At 43.2% G+C, this 21944-nt stretch overlaps 2 protein-coding genes across 14 annotated transcripts in view; both read right to left on the bottom strand.

Annotated features, from left to right (window-relative positions):
* The window catches only part of CYRIB (CYFIP related Rac1 interactor B), a 98762-nt gene extending 96299 nt beyond the window's left edge, over nt 1-2463 (bottom strand). For 4 of the 6 annotated variants that reach the window (XM_055798181.1, XM_055798184.1, XM_055798183.1 and 1 more), the window contains exon 1: nt 2367-2463. The gene's annotated coding sequence lies outside the window, so the exon portion shown is untranslated. The remainder of the gene's footprint in view (nt 1-2366) is intronic. The other 2 variants (XM_055798177.1, XM_055798179.1) reach the window with 2 other exon arrangements.
* A 5554-nt stretch (nt 2464-8017) lies between these two features.
* Nucleotides 8018-21944, bottom strand: part of ASAP1 (ArfGAP with SH3 domain, ankyrin repeat and PH domain 1) — a 161977-nt gene continuing 148050 nt past the window's right edge. For all 8 annotated transcript variants that reach the window (XM_055798532.1, XM_055798530.1, XM_055798533.1 and 5 more), the window contains 5 exons: nt 21849-21915; nt 19629-19687; nt 16846-17348; nt 12885-13007; nt 8018-10894 (listed from right to left, as the gene is read on the bottom strand). In XM_055798532.1, coding sequence (XP_055654507.1) covers nt 10820-10894; nt 12885-13007; nt 16846-17348; nt 19629-19687; nt 21849-21915 — 827 coding nt within the window. In that variant the 3' untranslated portion in view covers nt 8018-10819. The remainder of the gene's footprint in view (nt 10895-12884; nt 13008-16845; nt 17349-19628; nt 19688-21848; nt 21916-21944) is intronic.

Here is a 21944-nt window from a genome sequence, read left to right as displayed (position 1 = left end):
TATGCCTCCAGCTCTGAAACGATCTCACCCTTCACTTCAGCAAAAGTTCTTCACAGGAAATAAGCTTTTACTTTCACAATACTCTTGGCCTTGTTCTTCTCCAACAAGCACAGGAAGTATCTCAAACACCAGTCTTTATTCTTGTGAGCCATTATTTATCCTCTGATACCTCTGAGTAAAAAGAAAAAGCAGTTAAGAGTGGCTGTGCCCTCCCATGCTCTAAAGGAGGCATTAAGCTTTCAACTACTCTCAATGCATCAGCTTCTTCCACTGCTCTTACTGGGCACACTCACATCCAGAGACACAGAACAAGGCCCAGTTATTTTTTCCTCAAGCCTGAACTGTGCCATGCAGATTATTGAAAATCTATTGCACATGCTCCTTGCTAAGCAGTCTGAACTATTGATCTCAGCTAGAGAAACGGATGCTTTAGACTTTATTTGAAACATTTTTAAGGTCCTGTTGGTATCTGTTCCTGCTGCATCCTGAGCACTTCCTAGTCTCCATGCTGAGCACTGCCTCAGACCTGCTCAGAAACTCCATCGTGCCAGAGGTGCTTCTGCTGAGCCATGGAGGATACCAAACCACCGACCTGGGCCGCGCCCTGGGAAAGCAAGTGGTGACAACTGTCAGAAAACACACTAGGCAAGGCCTCTCAGTCTGATCTGTGCTCAAAGTGAGCAAAAGCAAGTAGCAGGTAGGAACTGCTGCCTGCAGCAGCAGCTTGAGAGCATCCTGCTGCCCAAAGAGGCACAGGCTCCCAGTCCCTGCTGAGTGGGGGGCGCAGCAGAAGCCATGCACTGCTGCCTCTCACTAAGGCAAGATGATCCCAAGCAGCTTTTCTACGCAGGACTGAGCACTGAAATGACCCAGGATGCCTGTGTGCACCCAGGAAGGTTCCTCAGAGCTCACACAGGCACCCTGATTGCTTCCCCTCTCCTCGCAGCAGCAGTACTGGCATCCTCGACATTACACAGGTGGCAGCCTGGTGCCAGGCTTGGTTTCAGTCAAGCACAGAGACAAAGGCAATGTTACACCTCCAACAAAATCCCACATTTCTTCAAAACGCTTCTTGTTTCAGGGTGCAGATATGGGGGTTTGCTTTGTTTGAACAAAAAAAGGGGCCTCTCTACTGTTTTAATCACACACCTAACAAAACATGGAATAAATAGTATACCAGTCATGGCTTTCTGGGTCATGTATATTAAAGAATGATTATTAGGGATAAGAATTCCTTTTTGAACAGCAAAAGGGTAACGCTGCTCTAAACCATACAGCCAGTTAATCCTCATGGTTTACGTGTTGGTGTGCGCTATTTCCTCCCTATTTCACCATTTTTTGAAATGCTACAACTTGCTTAAGAGAGGGGCAGTTTTCTTGTGTAGTCACGATCACAACCACACCGCCATCCCTGCCCGGACGGGGAAGCACTGGGTCCCCCAAAGCAGAAGCACTCACCTTCTTGCCAGCCAGCCCAGAGCATTTCTGGCTGCTGGGTTGAACTTTGAGATGCAAGGTTTGCATGAACCACGACAACGGAAAAGTCTCCGGCCTGGCACCTGTCCGAACATCAGAGGACAGCCAAATGCAACGCACACAGCTCGGTGCAAGAAGCAGCCAGCTAACATCGTTGCTGCTGCTCCCAACCCAAGCCGGCCGTAAGCAGCACTCGTGGTGCACAGGACGCAGCACCAAACCGCGGCTTCCTCCTGAAGGCAACCGCTCCGGCTCACTGCCGCTTGGCTTCGACCTGGCCATTGCTGGAGATCGCGCCGCTTGGCACGAGGGCTGTTACACCACTCGCTGGATCCGTCCCCTCCGTCCCCTGGTCCCAGAGGATCTCCTGTGCCCAGCCTGACACCCCCGCGCTCCTGGCAGACACGCGTGAAGCGCCCTCGGCACCTGCCGGCTGGGGCGGCCTCACGGCCCCGTGCGCTGAGGGAAACTGAGGCGGCGGCTCCGGCCACAAGGCCGAAGCGGGGCTCGACGGTGGCTCCCCCGGCTGCCCGCGCTGGCTCTGCCCGCGGCCGGACAGACGCCCGGTGCTGCGAGCTGCGGGCCGGGAGGGCGCCGGGCTGCCCCGGAGGCAGTGAGCACCCACCGCCGGCCCCGCGGGGCTGCGCCTCCACGGCCCTACGGAGGGGTCAGGGGGGAGCCCTACCCCGGCCCCACATGCCGCCGGCTGCCCCCAAGTCTCCCCTCAGCCCTGCTCCCTCAGGCGACCGCCACCTCCCTCAGCGCCCACCCCCCAGCTCCCCTCGGGCGGCGCCCTCAGGTGCCCCGCCCCGGCCCCCCCTCAGCCGCCGAGGCAGGCGGGCTCCCGCCGCCCCGCTCCCGCCGCCCCGCTCCCGCCGCCGCCCCCTCACCTGGCGGCGGGCAGCCCGCGGGCGCAGCCTGGCCTTCCGGGTTGCCGGGCGGCGGCGTCACGGCCGCAGGTTGGCTGCCGGCGGCGGGCGCGGTGCCGCATCGCTATAAAAGGAAGCGGCGCGGGGGGAGGGAGAGGCGGCTCCGGCTCCGGCACCGCGCCCGGCCCCGCTCCCCCCCTACCCCTCGCCCGGAGCGGCGGGCAGCCCCCGCGGGGCAGGTGGCGCTGGGTGGGGTGTCCCTGCCCTCTGCAGCCGCGGGGGGACGCCCGTGTGGCCGGGGAGCAGGTGGGAGCCTTCAGCCCCCCACCCGGGTCGGGGGCCCGTGGCCAGGGCCCGCGGGGCGCGGCCGGACCCTTCGTGAGGGGCCAGCGATGTCCCCGGCACCGGGGCAGCCTCGGGCAGGCCGAAGCATGCGGCAAGGCAAGGCAGGGCAGAGCCCGAGTGAAGCTTTGGAGAAGCGGGAAGGTGCCAGCGACACCCAGGAGCACTCAGCAGGCTTCAAACGGTGTTATGCACCAAACCCAGCGGCCTGGGGGCTGCAGGTGCTGCCGGAGCATGGCCTGGGGACGATGGGGCTGCCAGCGGCTTCAAATAGAAGTGCCGCCCCCAGCATGGCCCTTCAGCGTGTGGGGTGGGCCTGGGTCCTGCGTGGGGCTGCTGCCAGGGACTGTTCCGGCCGGGCAGCAGCACCTCTGTGCGTACAGCCAAATGGTCCCGCGCACCAGATCGTGGGCATGACCCCTGCGTGCACAGCTGGTGCCTTCTGCTCCTTCAGAGGCCCTGGCTCCCTGGCCTGCCAGCTAAACCACCTCAGCCAGACAGCCCTCACCTTGAAGACCCACCCTCCCAAACTAAAGAAAAAACTTCATCAAAGCTGAATTTTAGCTTCACACCCCAACAGCTCCTTCAACCTCTGGAGCTGGCGTCCACACGCTGGAGCCGCTGTACCATCCCTGAGGCACCTTGCTCGGTTTCTCCCCCATCATGTGCTGATGACCGACAGCATCTTGGTTGAGTAGAAGTGAGGGTCCCTGCGGGACACAGCCTCCCCATCCCTGCCTGCCCAGCAGGAAGCTCTCCCTCCAGCAACAGATGCTGTTGCTCCCCTGCAGCATCAATCCTGTTCAGGAAGGGATGGGGATTAGGTGGGGGTAGCATGTCTTAAGGTATTTTCTCTAAGTGGCATTTTGCTGCCCGGCTTTACCGTCGGTCACTGGAGTGGGGGCTGTGGTGCTTCAGCTTACCCTGCAGCCCCACGCCATGGCACAGGCCTTGCTGTGGTGACTACAAGTCCTGTCTTCGGCTCAAAGCAGATGGAGATGCGGGCAGCAGTGAGGCCAGGGCACTGAGATGTCACGTAGGCAATGGGACCCCTGTGCAGGGTGTGTGTGCTGCCTTTTGTATTCCACCAGGCAAGCAGCTAAAGCTGTGGATCGTGGGCAGACCAGGTGCCTGCTACACTTAGACACAATGACCCCCGGCAGGTCCCGATCTAAATAAACATTACCAGGGGCCACATTTTGCATGAAAAAAATCCAGGCAGAGCACTGCCGTGGATGGGTGAGAGGAACAAAATCCTCCTCTCAAAGTTTTTTTTTTAAGTAGAAGGGGTTTTCCACCCTCACATTTAATATTTTAATTATTTCAACTTCTGCATCCCAGCAGGGAAGGGATAACAGAAGGAGCTTTTCTGCTGGACCTGGCTGCATCCCACTCATAGACAGACCTGGTGAGAATGCAGGTGCCAAGTTAAAGGATGATCCTGAGCAAAATCCATCCCTAAGAAAGGCGTGGTCCAAGTAGGTAGCGGGGGTGCCAGAACCGCGTGTGAGGTGGACTGGGGCCCTGCATGGGGCTACTGCCAGGGACTGCTCTGGCCAGGCAGTAGCACCTCCTTGCTTACAGCAAAATGCTCCCACACACTGGATCTTGGGCATGACCCCTGCCTGCACATCTGGTGCCTTCTGCTCCTTCAGTGGACCCAGCTATTTGCATAGTGCTGACCAGATGGTCTGACTGCTCCACTGCCTTCCTTCCCCCATTATCGTTTGCTAAGATCTTGCTGCTTCTTGTGGCCAAGGGTCTTCATATCACTTTAGTTTCTGCATCACCTTGAGCTCCAGAGTGAATATATGGCCCACCTATAGGCAGTGCTCACTGGGGAGCCACTGACTGCTTATGATTGATCTTCGCATCAATGATGAAGTCTTTCATACTCTTTCAAAGGTGTCCGAGCTGTGGTTTGTGTTGTCCCCATCCCCTGCTGTTCTCACACCTCCACCTTGTAGTACAGGTTGAGTTTAGATTTGCTCCCTTACAAATCTTCTGCAGAGTAAGTCCCCATCTTCCAGCGTCACTTAGTGTAAGTTCACTTCGCGTGAAGCTCTGTGCTCCTCGCTTTCTAGATGTCAAGCTGCTAAACTTCCCTTTTAGGCAGGCCAGCAGCTCTGTGCACCCTATCGAGGCAGGTTTAGCATTTGTCCTCCTGTTTCTTTCTGCAGAGGTTGGCCCTGTTCTTGTAGGGAGGATAGAGACTGAGGAAACTCTCAGATCACAAATTTGCCCTTCAGCCCCATGCTTCTATCCACAGAGGTCAGAACTACTGCAATGATCCTGGAGTTGTTCCACAAGGCTTTTTTTCCAGCTCCTGGGTGGGTTTCCACACAACAGTCTCAGCTGCAACAAGAGCACGGGGCTGGCTGCAGCTCACTTACTGCGAAGCTACCTGGGGCTCTTGCTTTCCTGCCTAGAGCTCCTGCAGTAGAGCTATGGTTCTGAATTCAAAATCTACAGTGAATAAAGGGAAGGCTAGGGCATGTGGCTGTGTAGGTCTAATGCCATGAATGGGATGGCTTGCAGTACAGACAGGTGATTACAGGCAGTATTCACCTTTACTAACTTGAAAAAAATGTCTGCTTTTGTCTTTGAAGCAGTGTGTGGCTACTGGTGTCACCAGGTCACTCAGGAAGTCTGCAAGCTCCAACGGAAAACCACTGCAAAACCCCTGCTTAACGAACAGACAGCTGCTGACCTCTTCTGTGCACGTTCAGCTCAAGAGGTAGCTTGTCTGTCTTCAGTCTGAAGTTCAGGAGCATGTTACAATCCTTTCCGATAATATTTAAATAAAAATAAAAAACTTACTTAAGAACTGCAGCTCAGAAGCGTGTTGAGGCTTACTACCATGGCAGGGATGTGGGAGCAGGGAAAGATGAAAAACATTACTGAACTAGAGAGCAGCTTCAGACAAGCTATTGCACGCTACTCAGTACTCTTGTAAGTTTGCAGGCAGCTGTAGTAAGTTACTCCTGGAATATTCCTCAGGGAAGAGAGTAAGGAAATTAATTAGTTACCAAAAAACCAAGCCTAATGCTATTGCACTGAACTAAAGTAAGGTAAATACAATGAAACAACCTCTAATGCAGCCATTCTATAGTCATCTAGTTTGAGTATTCAAGGGCGATTCATCTACACAATGTGTCTGTGAGAAAAATCAGATTTCTAAATATTGTGTGGTAACTGAAGCACAAGAAACATCTTCAAGTCTGGGAGGGGGGGGAGGCGGGAAAGTAGTCCTGTGCGGGAATGAACTTAGCCCCACACCACCTTTCAGCAAAAAGCAACAAGCACAAGAGAGTGGATGTTTCTGAGCAGGCACTGTAAGAATCAAGACAACATTGCTAAGAACTGCAGAGCAGTTTTAACACTGAAATTCCAGGTAGGCTTAAAGCTGGACTTTGAAGAATGTTCAAAACATTCTTCAGGTGGTACAGCAAACAACCGATCAGCTTCTCCTCTGTTCTGACATGGTTAGCAGATGTGACAGGCAGCTGTCACAAATTGTTTGTCCCCTGCCCCCACCATTATAAAAAGAGACTAGAGCAGACATCCGCCTCACTGCAGACAGGAGGATCTGTTCTGTACTTTGCAGAGGAACAAGGCAAAGCCTGTACCGTGACACACTATCGTTTTTAGTGTTACCCAAACAGCAGCTGATGAGAACTAGTCAAGACTCGCAGGTTTTGTGCATGCGGCAGCACAGGGTGCGCACATGTGTGTGTAAGCTTAAGTACGAGTTGACAAACAGCACTTAGCTTATCTCAAGAAGAAACTTGAGCACTCTCTCAGCAGATGACTGAGCTGTAAATCATGTTATGTATAGCCCCCCAAAGTATCGTTAAAACAACTTGAAATAGTTAGTTTGCATTAGATAAGAAAATTTTTGGCTTGCAGCTATATAGATGAAAACATCTTACAGTCCTGTGTGCATTCTGTATCCATCTGAAAAGCCTCCAGCTGTGTTATACAAGAGCTAAAGTGTCTCATAAAAGCACCCCCCAACAGCCTTAAACTCAAGAAGGCTAAGTTGAGAAGCTGTCTGCAAGAATTTAAGGTCTGAAGCTGAACTTTATGTACTTAGGGACATTTGCTCCTCTGTCATATTCTGGTTTCTTGGCACAGGAGGGTTACTGGTCTAGGCTGTGAATGGCATGAAACTGTGCAATAGGTAAGCGTGTGGGAAGGCTGGTTGTTGTTGATGCTCAGGTGAACTGTCACAGAGAACTACAAAGCCTGGGGAGGGGGAAGCATCTAAAAACAATTACATGATATTTAGAGGGTTGGAGCGTTTGGGTTTTTGTTGGGCAGAAGGGAGCTGTTTCTGAGCTTCACTAATTGGTGTTTAAGTTTGATACCACTTTCACTGGTCTTGATTACCAATCAGTCTTCTGTTTATAAGCTTTAAGTTTGCCAAGAAAAGGGCAAGCAGACTAAAACTTTGAACAAGGGTGTTCTTTGGGCACACGTTTGTCTTGGTCTCTTCTGCTCCAAACAGCATGTGATACACCCACCTCAGTTTTGACTTGCAAAAGGAAATCAGTATGCCACTGAAGAACAAGTAATACAAGTAGGACAGAGAAATGGGGATATTAGAATCAATGGATCCCTGAATGCTGTTACTTGAAACACTGTGACAAAGCAGAAAATGAGGAAGAGCAGAATATTCAACCAGACTCTTTTCCCTGCCCCATGTCCTTATTTCACACACCCCTCACCCCAAACGTTTAGTCCGTGTAAATTTAAAAGCCCAAAACTAACCAGGCAGAATATCCCACAACAAACCCAGGCTATGGGTTTGCAATTCAGTATTCAAGAAGCTATCTTATCACAGTGGTCTCCTGAGCCCTGCGCTGTTGCAGTTACTGTTTTTGATACAAACCAGATCTGATAAACTTCACACTCCAGCTTTTCCTCTGGCTAAAGGATGTTCTGATTGCTTTCCAGCAATTTCAAGTGACTTGTTCTTTTTGGAGCAGTTTTGATAGTGAATGGGTCTTAAATGAGAAACTTGCAAAAACCGACTCGGGGAGGGGGAAGAATAACCTCAGCAAGGTGGGTCAGAACTGAAATTCTAAGCAATAAAGTCACTGCATCCAGGAGAAGTTAGTACTGCTTAAGTCGCACCGAGAGCTGCCGTTGTGTTTGGCAATCCTGCCCACGGAGAGAGGAAGGCCGCGAAGGGGACAGAGGGCTGTGCAGAGCGGTTCTTTCCAACCCAAAGGGCCAGCTGTAGAAAACAAGACACACCGGGCTGGCTTTGCATAGAGGCTACTGAAGCCAGAGAGAAAGGAATCGAAACTCATGGACAAGACAAGTGTTTTGATGCTAACTTTAGTAAGTAAAGTATTCCAGATAAAGGCAATTGCATCCATATTTAACAGCTGTTAAGAGTTACACACATTTACTTGCATTATATAAGGGGTGCTTTATATTCAAGAGAAAACATTTCAAGTGTTTTAGTTCTACCTGTTTGGAATCCAGACTTTCTCCCTAAAAGATATTCCAGTTGACAAAAGGGCCTTGTTCAGATATCTGGGATCAACTGAATACATTTATTTAAAAGCAATTTTAAATATTAAAAAAGTAGAAATTAACACATACAGTACTCAAAAACTGTCACATTAAATACATGTGAATAGACAAGTGTACTGATGTTTTACCTTAACATTCAATGAGAAGTCAAGATTTTAACTAGTGGCATGATCAGATCTGGTTTCTGTACACGTTGATGTACTATGTAATAAAAAAATAAATAGCAACTGTTGTTCAACAGTAAATAAGACATCATCTGCAAAGCATACTTCCCCCTCTGGGGGCACCTTCCCCTGCCCCTCCCCCCCCAACCCTTTATCAGCTAGTTTTCCATAAAGATTTAGACTTTCCAAATACTATGTCATATACAAAATTGCAGACAGTGGCTCATTGAGTTCAAATATAATACTGTACTTAAACTCAATCAATATCATACACTTTCAGATTTCTTATGACCCACAATAAGCCAGAATAAACAGAACTATTGTTCCCGAGGGAACTAATTTAATTTTATAAAATGCATATGTATACTATTTTAAAGAGTGTAGAAAAGAATAGACATTTGACTCTACATAATTTTACATGCCTAGGGTTTTCTTTATATGATTTGCTTTTATCAGCTTATTTCAAGATCACTTAAAAATACAATTGACCACAGAAGTGAATAGGTTTTGTTCTTTAATGCAACTTAAAACATTGTAGTAATGGATAAAATGGAATGCTAAATAAACGCTAAACCTGATATCCATTCCTTAAAAAACAGAATAAAGTCTGAAATACTGGAGCTGGTAATACTGAAGATTAGATGCCAGCAGGCTTTGAATAAACTTTTGTTATAAATGATAAAACCATTAAAAGTTGATAAATGTTTTGCATTTTTTCCATGTGGGGTTTAGACTGGTATTTGTTTCTATATTAACCACAAACAGAATTAAATATTCACTGACTACAGTCTTGTAAAGCCGAATTAAAAATGAAAGCCCTCAGAAAGGCTGAGATGTGCTTTTATGAAATGAAAAAAAAATCTCTCCATGCAGCCAAGACAATCTGCTTTGAAACAGCAGTACTAGGTACTGAAGCCAAAATAACATTTAAAGCAAGTAATACAAAACTACATATGAAAGTCATGGAACCTGCTACAGACAAACCATGAGAAAAACACAACTGCATTATGTTTCAGAAGTTTAAAAATTATGTTGAAAGTCACATAGGAAATGAAAGTTTCCAGTAATACATTTAAGTGTTTTCTGGCAATGCAACTTTATACACCAACTTTCAAGAAACCTCAGGTCAAATGCAGCCTTCCAGTGATTTTCTTAGAAATTAAGTTTTATAACTGTATGTCTGTTATTTGGTGCTTTGAATTAAGACTATTACAGTTACAGTTTAGTGAACTCTACTTAAACCAGCCTGATGCTTGTGATCAGAGTTCTGTCATTAACAGCCTGATCAAATGCATGAGAAATCATCTTAACTTCCACTTTTTGGAGCAATTAAAAATAATTTAAAAATTTTTCCTTACATCACCACTGAAGGAATTTTATTTTAGGTACCTAACTTTTAGCAAGGTTGAAGACAGAGGAAAAAACCCCCCACAAAATCATTTTTCCAAGAGCCAATTTAACTATAAACAAAGACTGTTGCAAGCTCACATTAATCTGAATAGTAATTAAGTTAAAATGTTCTTTTCCTCAAATGTAGCTATATCACTACAGTACTACTTTGTACAAAGGCAGGTTTCAAGTAAGCGTCTAAATGCATGCATAATGTCAACAGTTAATATTTTCTAGAAGTCCTTGGTTACTAAGGATTCAGTGAAAGAAACCAGCAAATTTTACGTATATCTACTAAAGAACAATATGACTAGTTTTCATTAAAATAAGTTTTCGAATGAAATAATTTTTTAACTTTTTATAGTGAGGTAATATCACAGGGGAACTGCAATCACAGTTTGGCATAGGTCCACATAATATAAACATGAAATGCTGTATGCACGCCATAAAACATTATTGTCATCTGTAAAGTCAGTGAATATTTGTCTTCATAATTACACTTAACTGAGCACTATATTAAATAAATACCGAAGTGGGTTTCATAGCTGTAAACGCATACACTTATAAACTGCAGACTGATTTTTAAATTGTCCAAAACCATTCACCCATTCTAACTTTCTGCTAATTGTATATTGAGAATACCAAGTTATTAGGAACAGTCATTTCTGTACAGTTACATGGTTGACGGAGACCATCTATGTTTGGAAAGCTGGCAGTTCATACGTATTTTTAACAGCATAGACAGAGATGTAAGTGCTAGATGCCGAGGATGGCTTCAACAAACCCAATAAGGCGTGCCAGGTTCCAAGGCTACCATAATACTGGCAAAGGCAGAATAACACAGTATATTTACAATACATATAATTCAACCTCATGAGGTGAAACTTAAATGAATTCTTAATTTGTAACAGCAGCTATATATACAGTTGTGCACAGGATTACAGGGAGGCAGCAGCGTTCGCTTTTGCTAAAAAGCCCGTCTTGCATGAAGAATGTGCAATGCTCAAGTTTAGGATTTTTTGTTTGTTTTTACTAGTCTGACAGAATGTGCACAAAGGACACTGGAAAGACCCCTTTCCTCTCTGGCTGTCCTTCGATGTGGCCAATCTGCAACACAGGAGAAAAACGTACATATAGATTACACGTGTGTGTGTGTGTATGCACAGTTTGTAGACGGCATTTACTTCCCTCAAAAGCAGCAGATCCGTGTGGATCCTACAGAGCCCTTGCAAGTTCTTGGACGGTTTAAAGCAGACCTTGGGTAACATTTGAATTTGTGTAAAGGAACAAAATAAAACTGCAAAAACATAAGTAAGGCAAATTAAGCCAACTAAATCTAAAGAAAACAATCTTATTTGGAAACCTGCATATACCACTGAATTTCAAGATTCTCGCCAAACAGAAGACTGATTTTCTTTTGCCTGACAAACTAACTTTCAGCAACAAGACAGGTATCTCTGAAAACCATTCATCTTAGTTAACTGAATAAACCCTAAACATCTCACTCACTCAAGGGAAACGTCTGCTACAGTTGTGAAGTTACTTAGGATAATCTCCACGTTTCACTTAAAGTGATAAAAGCCCTGCTATTTTCTCATTGAATTAGTATGACTCCTAATGATTTATGTGCATACCACTGTTTATAACAAGTCATAATATTGTCTGATTAGGTATCCTTCACGTACAGCTTCTCACATGTTTTGCATAATAATAACAACTTATAAAGAAATGGCCAAGGAACCCCTAAAAAAATTAGGAATAATGGCACCTTTTGTATGAACTTTACATGCTTAAAACACATAATTACAAACAACTGTCAAACTGACAGCACTGGAGTAGCAGTCTTGTCTGACCACATAATGCTCTCCTCATCCTGCTACAGCGCTGATCACCACTTTCAGAATAATAGTGTGCCTCCTTCCTCTTCCACAAGCTAACAAAATGGGAAGGGGAAGCATACAGGGCTGGCCATTTCCTCTTGCAGAGCCAAATTTTTGAAGCACATGAGTCAACAGCCCTCGTTTCCCTTCTCAGAAATACTCAGACTGGAACACTTCATGGAACTTTTAGGCATGTACCCAAGGATCTTAAAAAGCCACTTTACAAAACAGATTCAGCAACTAATGCAACTATGATCAGGGACTGGACGATACAGTTAATGCAGCAGCTTTTCACTGGGCATTGCTCTTTTGACACCATCTTTTCAGTTGAAAATCTTCCACACTTAAATGAGGAGTGAGAAGAAACCATGTAGCTAGAACCAAAACAGCAAAGGTTGCCCTGCGCTTGGATTAGGAAATCATAGGCAGCATTGTGGTAAGAATTTGTTTTAATCAAAATGAAACCTGTCTCATTTTCCCCAGTAAAAATTCTTAGGAAGGGAAGTATGATGCAGCAGGGCTTTGGAGGCAAGAAGTAGTGTGTCAACGGATGGCTGGAGCCTTCAAGCGGGGTTGGGAAAAACCTGGTGTTAGGACTCAAGAACTAAAGACAATACGCAGTCCAGAGTGGTGGTGGGGGGGGGAGTATGATACAAACCAATGGCATGGGACGGAAGAAGGGAAAGACAGTGTTAACTACCTCTCATATAAAGAGGAAAGCCATCAGCTTACAGCCCCAATTAGAAAGTTTTTCCGATTTCCAGCAACCCCTGTAGGTATAACTTCACATTTCTGGTGAACTAAAGATAATTACATCTCTCATTTTTCATGAAGGGTGTAAGCATGCTAAACGGAGTAAAAATCACCACGCACCACTTCTTCATTTAATGAAAGGTTAGTGTGCATTACAAAGAGTGACACATGTAAATACATGTTGTTATGAGCCAGTAATAAAGCCAAACCTAGTCAGGAAGGTTTCTGGCAGACTCTAAGGAAGAGCCAGACCCCACCTACCTACCAGAGAAAGGGGGTCTTCTCTAACATGGGTTTAAGAGCTGGATGTTAGCTCAGGCAAAACCCTCCCCAAAACAAAATCCCTCCCCAAAACGAAAAAAATAAAAACCCACCACCCAGAAACCAAGTAACCACCACCACCACCCCCCCCACCACCCCAATTTGGAATAAGAGGCTTTCCTTTAAAAGGAAAAGATACATACCCACCACTCTTGGTCCTCTTCACCAGTTACAATAATTACTTCTCCTTCAACAAACGTGAGCTCATCATCATTATCTGCCTGACAGTCATAAATGGTCTTCACTCGCCTAACTTTGTTTTTCCCCTAAAAACAGAATGAAGTTTTAGATGAGGGACATGAGGAACAGTGAAAACAGATCTGATACTCATTTTGCCTTTTAGTTACGTTTTATTTTACAAGAAGGTGAAGACTATCAAATTGCTTTCCCTGCAGTCAGGGGCATAAAATCAAAAATCTCCTTCAAGGATATTAAGGAAAAAAAAAATGCCTACACAGATGTAGGTTTTCTTTTTCCCAAGATTCAGAACTCCCAAGGGACTTTAACGTGTAGCGCACAGCTTAGGTTACCTATGTTGTTTAAACTTCCTTTACCAGTGGAAGCAGCTTTACATTGTTCCAGTCCACAAACGCCCTCTTTCTCCTTTAATACATGCTTCATTTAAAAAGCCACCATGAACAGAAAATGAAAGCCAGTCTCCTCTGAATGTTACAAGAGAGGTAAGGGCTGAGGAAAATGCTGCTTTGAAATCCCAGTATTCCTTACAGTTTTGGTTTTGGATCTAGTGGAAATCCTTTGATTTCAGATCTCCTTAGAGGACTTGAAATTATTTTTTGTGTGATTTTTTTCATCCAAAATGTTAGCAATTTCTTACTAGAAGAATCTTAATTTCAGATGGCTATTTTCAGTACTATTTTGTGATGATAATTCACAACAGATATCCTCTACTGTTCTGAGTCCAAATATTTTCTAGGTCATACCTTGCTGCATACTGCTAATTCATATGAAAAAGCCTGAGCCGTGGACTCCTCCCCAAACATATGTTTCTTACGGCAAGGAAAATGCTTTAAATTATTTCCAAAGAGGGTAAGGAAGCAATATTCACAGCAAAACACTCCTGCTAACTTTATATTCCTGTATTTTCATACACACACTTCTTCCAAAACTACAGGTCCTTCTTTGAACAGAAGCAGTCGGTAGCAAGAATGCAAAAAACCAAGAAAGGCACAAGGAGATGAGAAGCAGAAGGGCCATGAAGGAAAAGTCAGCAGGCTGAGAGGAATTTGAGCCAAAAGTAACTTCACAGAGGAAATTTCCTAGGGAGCCTTCTCTTTGCTATTACCCTACCCACTTGAAACTCCTCCATGTTTTGACAAAAAAAAAAAATTCCCTGCAGATCAACGACTGAACAGACACAGCAAAGAGCACTGATACTAAACGCATGGTACATAAAAATAACAATTACAGATGCATCTAAGGGACAAAGCAGTTAACAACTGAAGTGTAAAAATCCCCTATACTCAAGGCAAACGAACAGAAATACCTGAAGTGAAGTTCATATGAGATCAAAGGGGGTTTTTTGCCGCAAGGGTTTGCTGCAGCAAGAAGTTACTTCAAATAATGCTTTCTCTTTTTAAACAAATTTATCTAATTTGAGCAAGAATCTCAGCTATCACTGGGGACTGGAATTCAATATGAATGGGTATTTGGGGACAGCCTCAGCTTTCAACTCCAGAGAACCTTTACAAACTAAGAGCACTTCCAGTCAATTCTCCAGTCATGAAGGGAAGCAACTACTTCTGCCAGATAAAAATTGTCTCATTCAATAAAGACTAAATAAAGTTAAATTCCTCTATACTTAGATAACTGTATGCAACTCAGCTGGTAAGAACACATGAAAAACTACAGCCATTGCTCCTGTTCCTTCAGATTCGTACCACTGATGACATTTTCATATTCTATTCCTTTCACTTCAGAGAGTGGTAAAAAGCCGAATTCAGGACTGAGGTGTATTTAATCTTGGGAAAGTTTAAAGAAGGATACCTCTAAAGAGAGCATATATTTTCCAGAACACAGTTTGGGGCACTGGTGTGTAAAGAAATAGAAGCAATTCCAGAAATGTAATTTGTAACTATATAACAAATACCCTCTGCCGCGCCGCCCCCAACTCCTTGTATCCAATATTACTACATATTAAGAAGAGACTTTTATGCTTAAGACTGACTAATAATCAGCTGCTGTGGTCATGAATAATCCCTCCGTACTCTTATTTATGTTCAACACTTTTTTTGTTTAAAAAGTATTTTGTCTCCTTTATAGAAAACACACACACACACACACGAAAGAACACTCAAGCTCTCTGTGTGACTTTAGAAGCACTCGGAGCAAGTTTCATTTCTCTAAAAATACCCTTTTGAGTCCTTATACATTAACAGCATTAATAATTTTTAACCTAAGAATTCTGAGCAATTGATTTGCTAAAACTTCCAATTAAAAACATTGCGCTCATCTATTTAGTGGCTAAATAGCCACACCCAAGAGTGAAGCACCCACAAGTACCAGTGTCTGCTCTCAGGGGTCTTACTGTTGCACTGTGATGCAGCACTTCACCAGTTTCTGCGGAAAGGATGTAGCCAGAGGATGAAAATGGAGGCAAGATACATTTAAGAGGAATTCTTGCACATTATTACTTGAGCAAGAAAGACTGCAGTGAACAAGAAGAGATAAGTGTGCATGCCATGACGTGTCTGTAGAAAACTGGAAAGTAATTATCACAGATATATATCATACCACTGCAAAACAGTGGAACTATTTAATTTACTGCACATGTGAAAATGGCTGAATTTGAAGGATACCGATTTTTCCCTCAATTTTTCTGTGTAAAGGAGGGTGAGAGCTTAAAGAAAACAAAACAAAACCCCAACCAAACAACTAATCCACTATTTGTTTTCTTTCCTTCTAAATAAAGTGAGAAATAGCTGAGATTAAGCAGGCCTATGATGCTGGACATTAAAAAGTACGTAAGTCAACAAACTGTAGTTGCAGCCACCTTTTGACCAGATCCCTCCACTATTTTATGTAACCTCCAGAACACTCAGGAAGCCCAAGCAACAACCCTGCCGTTCTCTGTCCAGGTAGGAGTTTACAGGCAACTCCAGGACAGAGTAATGGCTCCAGAGAAAGAGTGTCCTCAGACAAACAGAAAGGAGACTCTCTGCTTTCACTACAAGAATGGAAGTCTTATTTACTTCTAAATAAGTGCTCTGCATAGCCAATCTGACAAGCAAAACCATCTCATTTTTGATGTATTCTTAATGGTGAAAATCTTAAGAGAGCTCTGGAGTTTCACAAAATTATTTCAATATGCATATGCATGAAGAATCCTCCGTTGGACAGAAACTGCACTGGTTAGCAAGATGAACAAGACGAATTGGGGTTTGAACAAGGAGACTTGGAATCGAGTTATAGTTCCAACTCTGCTACTACACACCATCCAGTAACATCAGTTTTGCCACTTCAGCAATATGTATGTGAACCTTTGTTAACCACTTAAGTACACTGACATTAAATACTCACGACAGGAGCATTTACTAGTCTGTCACAGTTGACTTCAATTTTTTTATCTCACAACAGGTGCTAACAACCCTTCTTAAAGATTACAGAAGTCAAATATATAAATATTCTAGTAATCTAAGGCATACAAAGCAGTGAGCAAAGACAACAGAGAAAACCACCAATTAACTCAGAATTACAACTGGCACAGATAAAAATGTCTGAGTTCCCTAATAAATCTAAACAGGCTGTCATGCTCCCAAGGCTATCGTTTTACATTACTAGTATTTGTTCCAGCGTGCAAGAGGCCTTGTAAATGCCCACCATTTGCTGAAGCTGCTTAGGAGCACAAGGAGAGCCCCATCCTAGCCCATAACATTATGTTGCTTTGTGTACATAGCACAAGGGTGGGTTGTTGGTTTTTTGGTGGGGTTTTTTTTTTTTTGGTTTGGGTTTTTTTTTTGTTTGTTTGTTTGGTTTTTTGGTTGGTTTTTTTTTTTTTGGTGTTTTTTTTTTTTTTTTGCACAGATAGTTCTGCAGTACCTTCAAAACTGCCCATGGGTACTTTCAGCTAGCTGGCATAATACCTACCATATTTATTTTCCTGGGAAGTGGCACAGGGGTTTCTGGCAGGGTATGTGTTATGTCATTAGACTCTTCAGATGCTTGCTTTTGGACGGTGTCTCTAGCTTGTACATTTGGAGAAAGATCCAAGGAGTGAGATTTTTGATTTGCCTCTGAGGACTGAGGCTTAGGTGATGCTTCTCCACCTTGAGTTTTACTCAGCAGCTCTCCTAGCTGAGGTTTTGGAGGAAGGTCCTTCATTTGCGGCTTTGGAGGTAAGTCTCCAAGTTGTGGTTTTGGTGGCAAGTCTCCTAGCTGAGGCTTTGGGGGTAGTTCTCCAGGCTTTGGAGGTAAATCTCCCACTTGAGGTTTCTGAGTTAATTCCAGAGGCAGAGGCTTTGGGGGCAAGTCTCCAGGTTGTGGTTTCTGTGGTATATCGATGGACAATGAGGGCTTCTGAAAGATTTCCGTGTGCTGATGGGATTTATCTATTGAAAGATGATGACTGGTTTCTATTTTTCTTAGTGCCACTAAAACACAAAAGCATAAGAATAGTTTTTCACAATCTCATTTTAGTATTAAAGGACTTGGGCACATATCAAAACCGTAATTGTGTAAATGACCACATGTTCACCGAGCCCCAAGAACTGCCAATACGTCCTCCTAGTCTATGAAAAATGCTAAATAATACGACTTTATGTAACCCTCTTTCACTGAGGTCTCATTTCATTGCTCCTCCTGGAGGCCAAAAGTGCTTAATCTAACAGCTACTAGGTGTCAATTTATGGATCGACTAATTAAAACGAAATATAGAGATTAGCTACTTAAAATGATGTAAAGTGATTGCTTTTTGGACCTAAAATAAAAAATATCAAATATAAGACATATTTTGCAACCCACTCATGTAACTGCAATGAAAATTCTCTGAAATGACAATTATTCATATATACAGTTGAACTCCATATTAAAAAAAACCCTGAGTTTCAGGATTAGTATCTGTAAAGTCTCAAAGAGAGTGAGTGAATATATATGTTTATACAGTGTATAAAACCCTGTATTATAGACATTCAAACTAAACCTAATCCAACAGTATTATAAAAATTTACAATTTAGTAAACATGAGAAGTTTTAAAATGTGTATTTCACAGATTTTTATGGAAGAAAATTGAATATATCTTTTCAAGTGCTTTTTTCTCTGTGTCATGTATTGATTCTACTGCCAAGTTCCGAAAGAAAACTTGACAGAAATCTGCCTTAAAAACAAAACCATAAGAACGCAACAAAAACCCCACAAAACCCTAAACCAAACCACCCTATTTAGAACAGATGAAGGGGGTACAGGAGTGAAAAAAGTTACAACCCATGATGAAAAGAACATATTTTGACTAGAAGGAATCATTTCCTATTGTACTCAGCATTGTTTTAGTATCATACTCTACCAGCCAAAATTTTACCATGAAAGCGACCACCGTCGCCTTGAATATCACCTACTGCAGTAACATTTCCATGCTATATTTATTGGTTATTTATAACAAAAAAAAAAAGAAAACTTTGCGTAATTTCCATGAAAGAAATTGTATAGCTACTATCAGATGCCCCATTTAAAAAAAAAAAAAGTCTGTGTTGATACCTGTACATGGCTTTGTCTCCTAGACTTACCTAGTAGCAAATGTACAAGCACTGATCATCCACATTGGTTTCAGGCTTAAGTAAATGATATGAAAAAACTGATCGTAGCCCTTATCAAAATGCTTTGATTGAGCCCATCTTAAATTTTCACCTATATAATATATCAAGGAAGTGTTGACTTCCTTTACAGTGGTACCTTACTGCGCCACTGGTGTCTCTTTCAAAGGATAATAATACCATGTCATAATAATCAATAAAGCTGGAATTTCACATTTGCATTTTCTGTTAAAATTATCTGCACTCTCAGTCATCTAGCTTCAGAGGTTTGGTCAGGCATCATTGCTTGATCTTCAGGCTCTATAGTGATCATCCACTCAGTTACAACGTATCTTTAATCCAGTCTGCATCAGACAGAGCTACAAGGTAGGGTCTACTTTCAACTTTATAGTCAACTTCTGCAAGAACTCAGAAAAATAAATAAAACCTGCTGTAGGAGTTTGAAGAGAGACTAACCCCACATTTCCAAAAAGAAATAGCCGTAAGGTGGTCACTGGGATGATGTTCTCAGCAAATCTGTCACTGATACATAAGCGAGCATGTAACAGTACTCTATTCTTGTCAAAGTAGTTATAAGGACAACAACCCCGATCACCAAAACATGGCAATAGACACAACTTGCTTCAAGGGTATCAGGAACCTGGACTTAGGGGTATTAGGAAGAAAAAAAAGAATTTACCAACAAGAGTGGTCAAAGATAGAAACGGAAGCCCAGAGTGATTATCCATGGAGATACTCAGAACGCGGCTGGACATGGCCTTGAGCAACTTGCTCTCACGTCACAAAGTTGGTCCTGCTCTGAGCGGTGGATTGGACCTGCTGATCTCTTCTGGGTTGGATCAGAGACCTGAGGCTTCTTCCAGCTTCAATTAGTTTTTGGGGTTTTGGTTTTATTTTGGTTTGTTTGTTTGTTTCCCTCCTTATGTTCCATAGATCTGACTGGGTTTTTTAGTTTAATAAAACCCCTCCCGATCTTCCAAAATCCTTTCAGTTTTGCTAAACTTCCATGGTTTGTGGCCTTTTAGAAATAAAACTTTTACTGAGAAGATCCATATATTTAAAGCAAGTATCTACTTTCACACATATTTGAAAGATATCATTATGAGAATAAAGAGAACTCTTACCTTTTTGAGGTAGTTTGGGAAGAACTCTAGGGCCAAGTGCAGTCTTTGCAGTCCCAGTGCTAAATCAACAGATGTGAATTATTAGTGCTAACAACTGTTACAAAACACACTTTTTCTTTCTCACTTTTCCCCTCGACACATCCACAATTTCAAAAATAATAAAATACACATTTATTTTCCTTCTTTTGTATAATCATCTTGTCTGTGAGTCAATCCCAAAATTCAAAGCACTATTAGAGAATGAACTGCTTTTTTCAGAGAAAAAGACATAGATATCCCACACAGCTTTGATGCTACAAGGCAGATTTATTCTATGAACTATGGAATGTGCAAAAATGTACTCTGAAAGTAAGTGAAGCTGAAAGACCAGCTCAGTGGGTTATATCCTAAACTTTAAGGAAAATTCAAAGTAATTATACTGAAGCATCCAAAACATAGTCTGTCCTTTATGTCTGGTTTGAAGTTTTCCAGGACTGAGCTTATGCCTTGTAGCCTACTGCATAAGCACGATAATTGTATGACATACAAACTGCAGCTGCATTAGGAGACAAAGTCCCTGCTACTCCAAGGAAATATCGATGACTCTGGGGAAACAACATGTTTTACTCTGTCAACCTGTGTTACAGCCGAGTTAGCTACTCATAGAATACAAACAGGACACTTGTAATTTAATTACAGCATAAAAATCTGAGATAGTTGCATATTGCCAAAACTTTCTATCTATGCTTTCTGTCATAGACAATTTTTTTCAGAATTACCACCAGGCTGGCTCAAATTTGCAAACATGGCATGTGAGGACAAAACATTACAAGTTTCAACAAAAAACTATCAAACTTTTTCCACCAAAAACACACACAAGTTGCTTTTCTAGAAAAGGATTGGGGCAAAAAAGAAGAAAGCCAACTGATTTAAGGCATAACAATCAAGCAATAAATAATCAAATATCAGTTATCACATCAAAATGATTACTCAAAATAAAATGAGTGAGGAAATGGCTAGAGTATATTCAAGTGAGCAGAGCGAGTTCCACATCAACAGCCTTGATCTGGTATTATTTGCCTCTGAAGCTAACATTTCAAAATTAGTATGACGAAAGACTTTTAATTTCCTACCTTTTTTATAAATAGTCAAAAAATATCATGACAGAAAAATGAAAGAACAGCCAAGCTCAATCCTAATTCAATAAATAATTACCTCAACCTTTACCTCATGCCATGAAGCAAGAATGCCACACTTTTACCCTTGCCTTACAAGCAGCAACTACAGGACCAGCTCTTTGTGCTGTAGAACATCACCACCCTTTCCCTGAATACCCAGTGCCACCTGGATGGATTCAGCAAACATGGTGAGTCAGCTGTGATACCAGCACCACTTCCACTGCCTGTCCTGATCACAAACTGAGGAGTGTCCAGAAACTGCCTACACACCTTCTACTGTGATTGGTGTGATGTTACACTTCCATCGCCAGCCATGGCCACATCACACACACCGGTGGACATGCAAGGCCTCTTGTTACGTCGCCTGAGGCACATGTTCATTAGAATTACCATATTTTGAACCTCGGGACCTTGGAATCACAACGCAGATGAAGGAGTAACGCTCAGTGAAACACTCAGTGACATGGAGGTATGGCTATCCTTACTACTTCAGCTATTGAAAAAGTGACTTGTAATGTATTGACCTGATAAACTACGAGCTAACAGCAGTTTGTGATATGACTGTGTGTCAGCATGTAAGCTCGACAGACTGGAAAACAGTTAAGCTGGAAGACCAAGAAGAATTCTCTCCCTTACAGAGCTGTCTTTGATGCCAGCCCGTACTCAGAGTGACGGTTCTGCAGCTACAGGCACAAGACCTGACGCTGAAGCAGATAAAATAAAATGCCAGGAGACATGAAAATAAAACTTTTGTCCTGCTGGACTGTAGTCTGAGGCAACATTCCGCAGCTCAGAGAGCACTTCTGTAGGAGCGGTAGATAGATTCTGGTACAAGTTGTTCTGTCCATCCTACTCAAAGGATGAATTGTGTATGGACAGCTATGAACAAAGCGTAGGAGGCTCAATGAAGCCAAAGTATTTGTATGGTAGTAAGGCATGCATAAAACTAATGAAGAAACATAGCTAGGATTTTACTTCATATGAAAGGCAATTTTTCTCTAGTTTACAAATTAGTTCTGTTTAGATACATTTGCATCTTTGCCTTCATATTCAGAGATTTTACCTTGACTGCTGAGACATCCCCTCAAACTTGTTTGCAGCCTTAGTTGAAGGTGGGCCCAAATCATTACCTGAGGTGAAAAAAAAGCACAATTAAAAA

Source organism: Falco peregrinus, chromosome 3, assembly GCF_023634155.1.
Source record: "Falco peregrinus isolate bFalPer1 chromosome 3, bFalPer1.pri, whole genome shotgun sequence".
Taxonomy (NCBI): Eukaryota; Metazoa; Chordata; class Aves; order Falconiformes; family Falconidae; genus Falco; species Falco peregrinus.
Note: the sequence above shows the minus strand (reverse complement) of the source record. Positions and strands in the feature narration are given on the sequence as shown.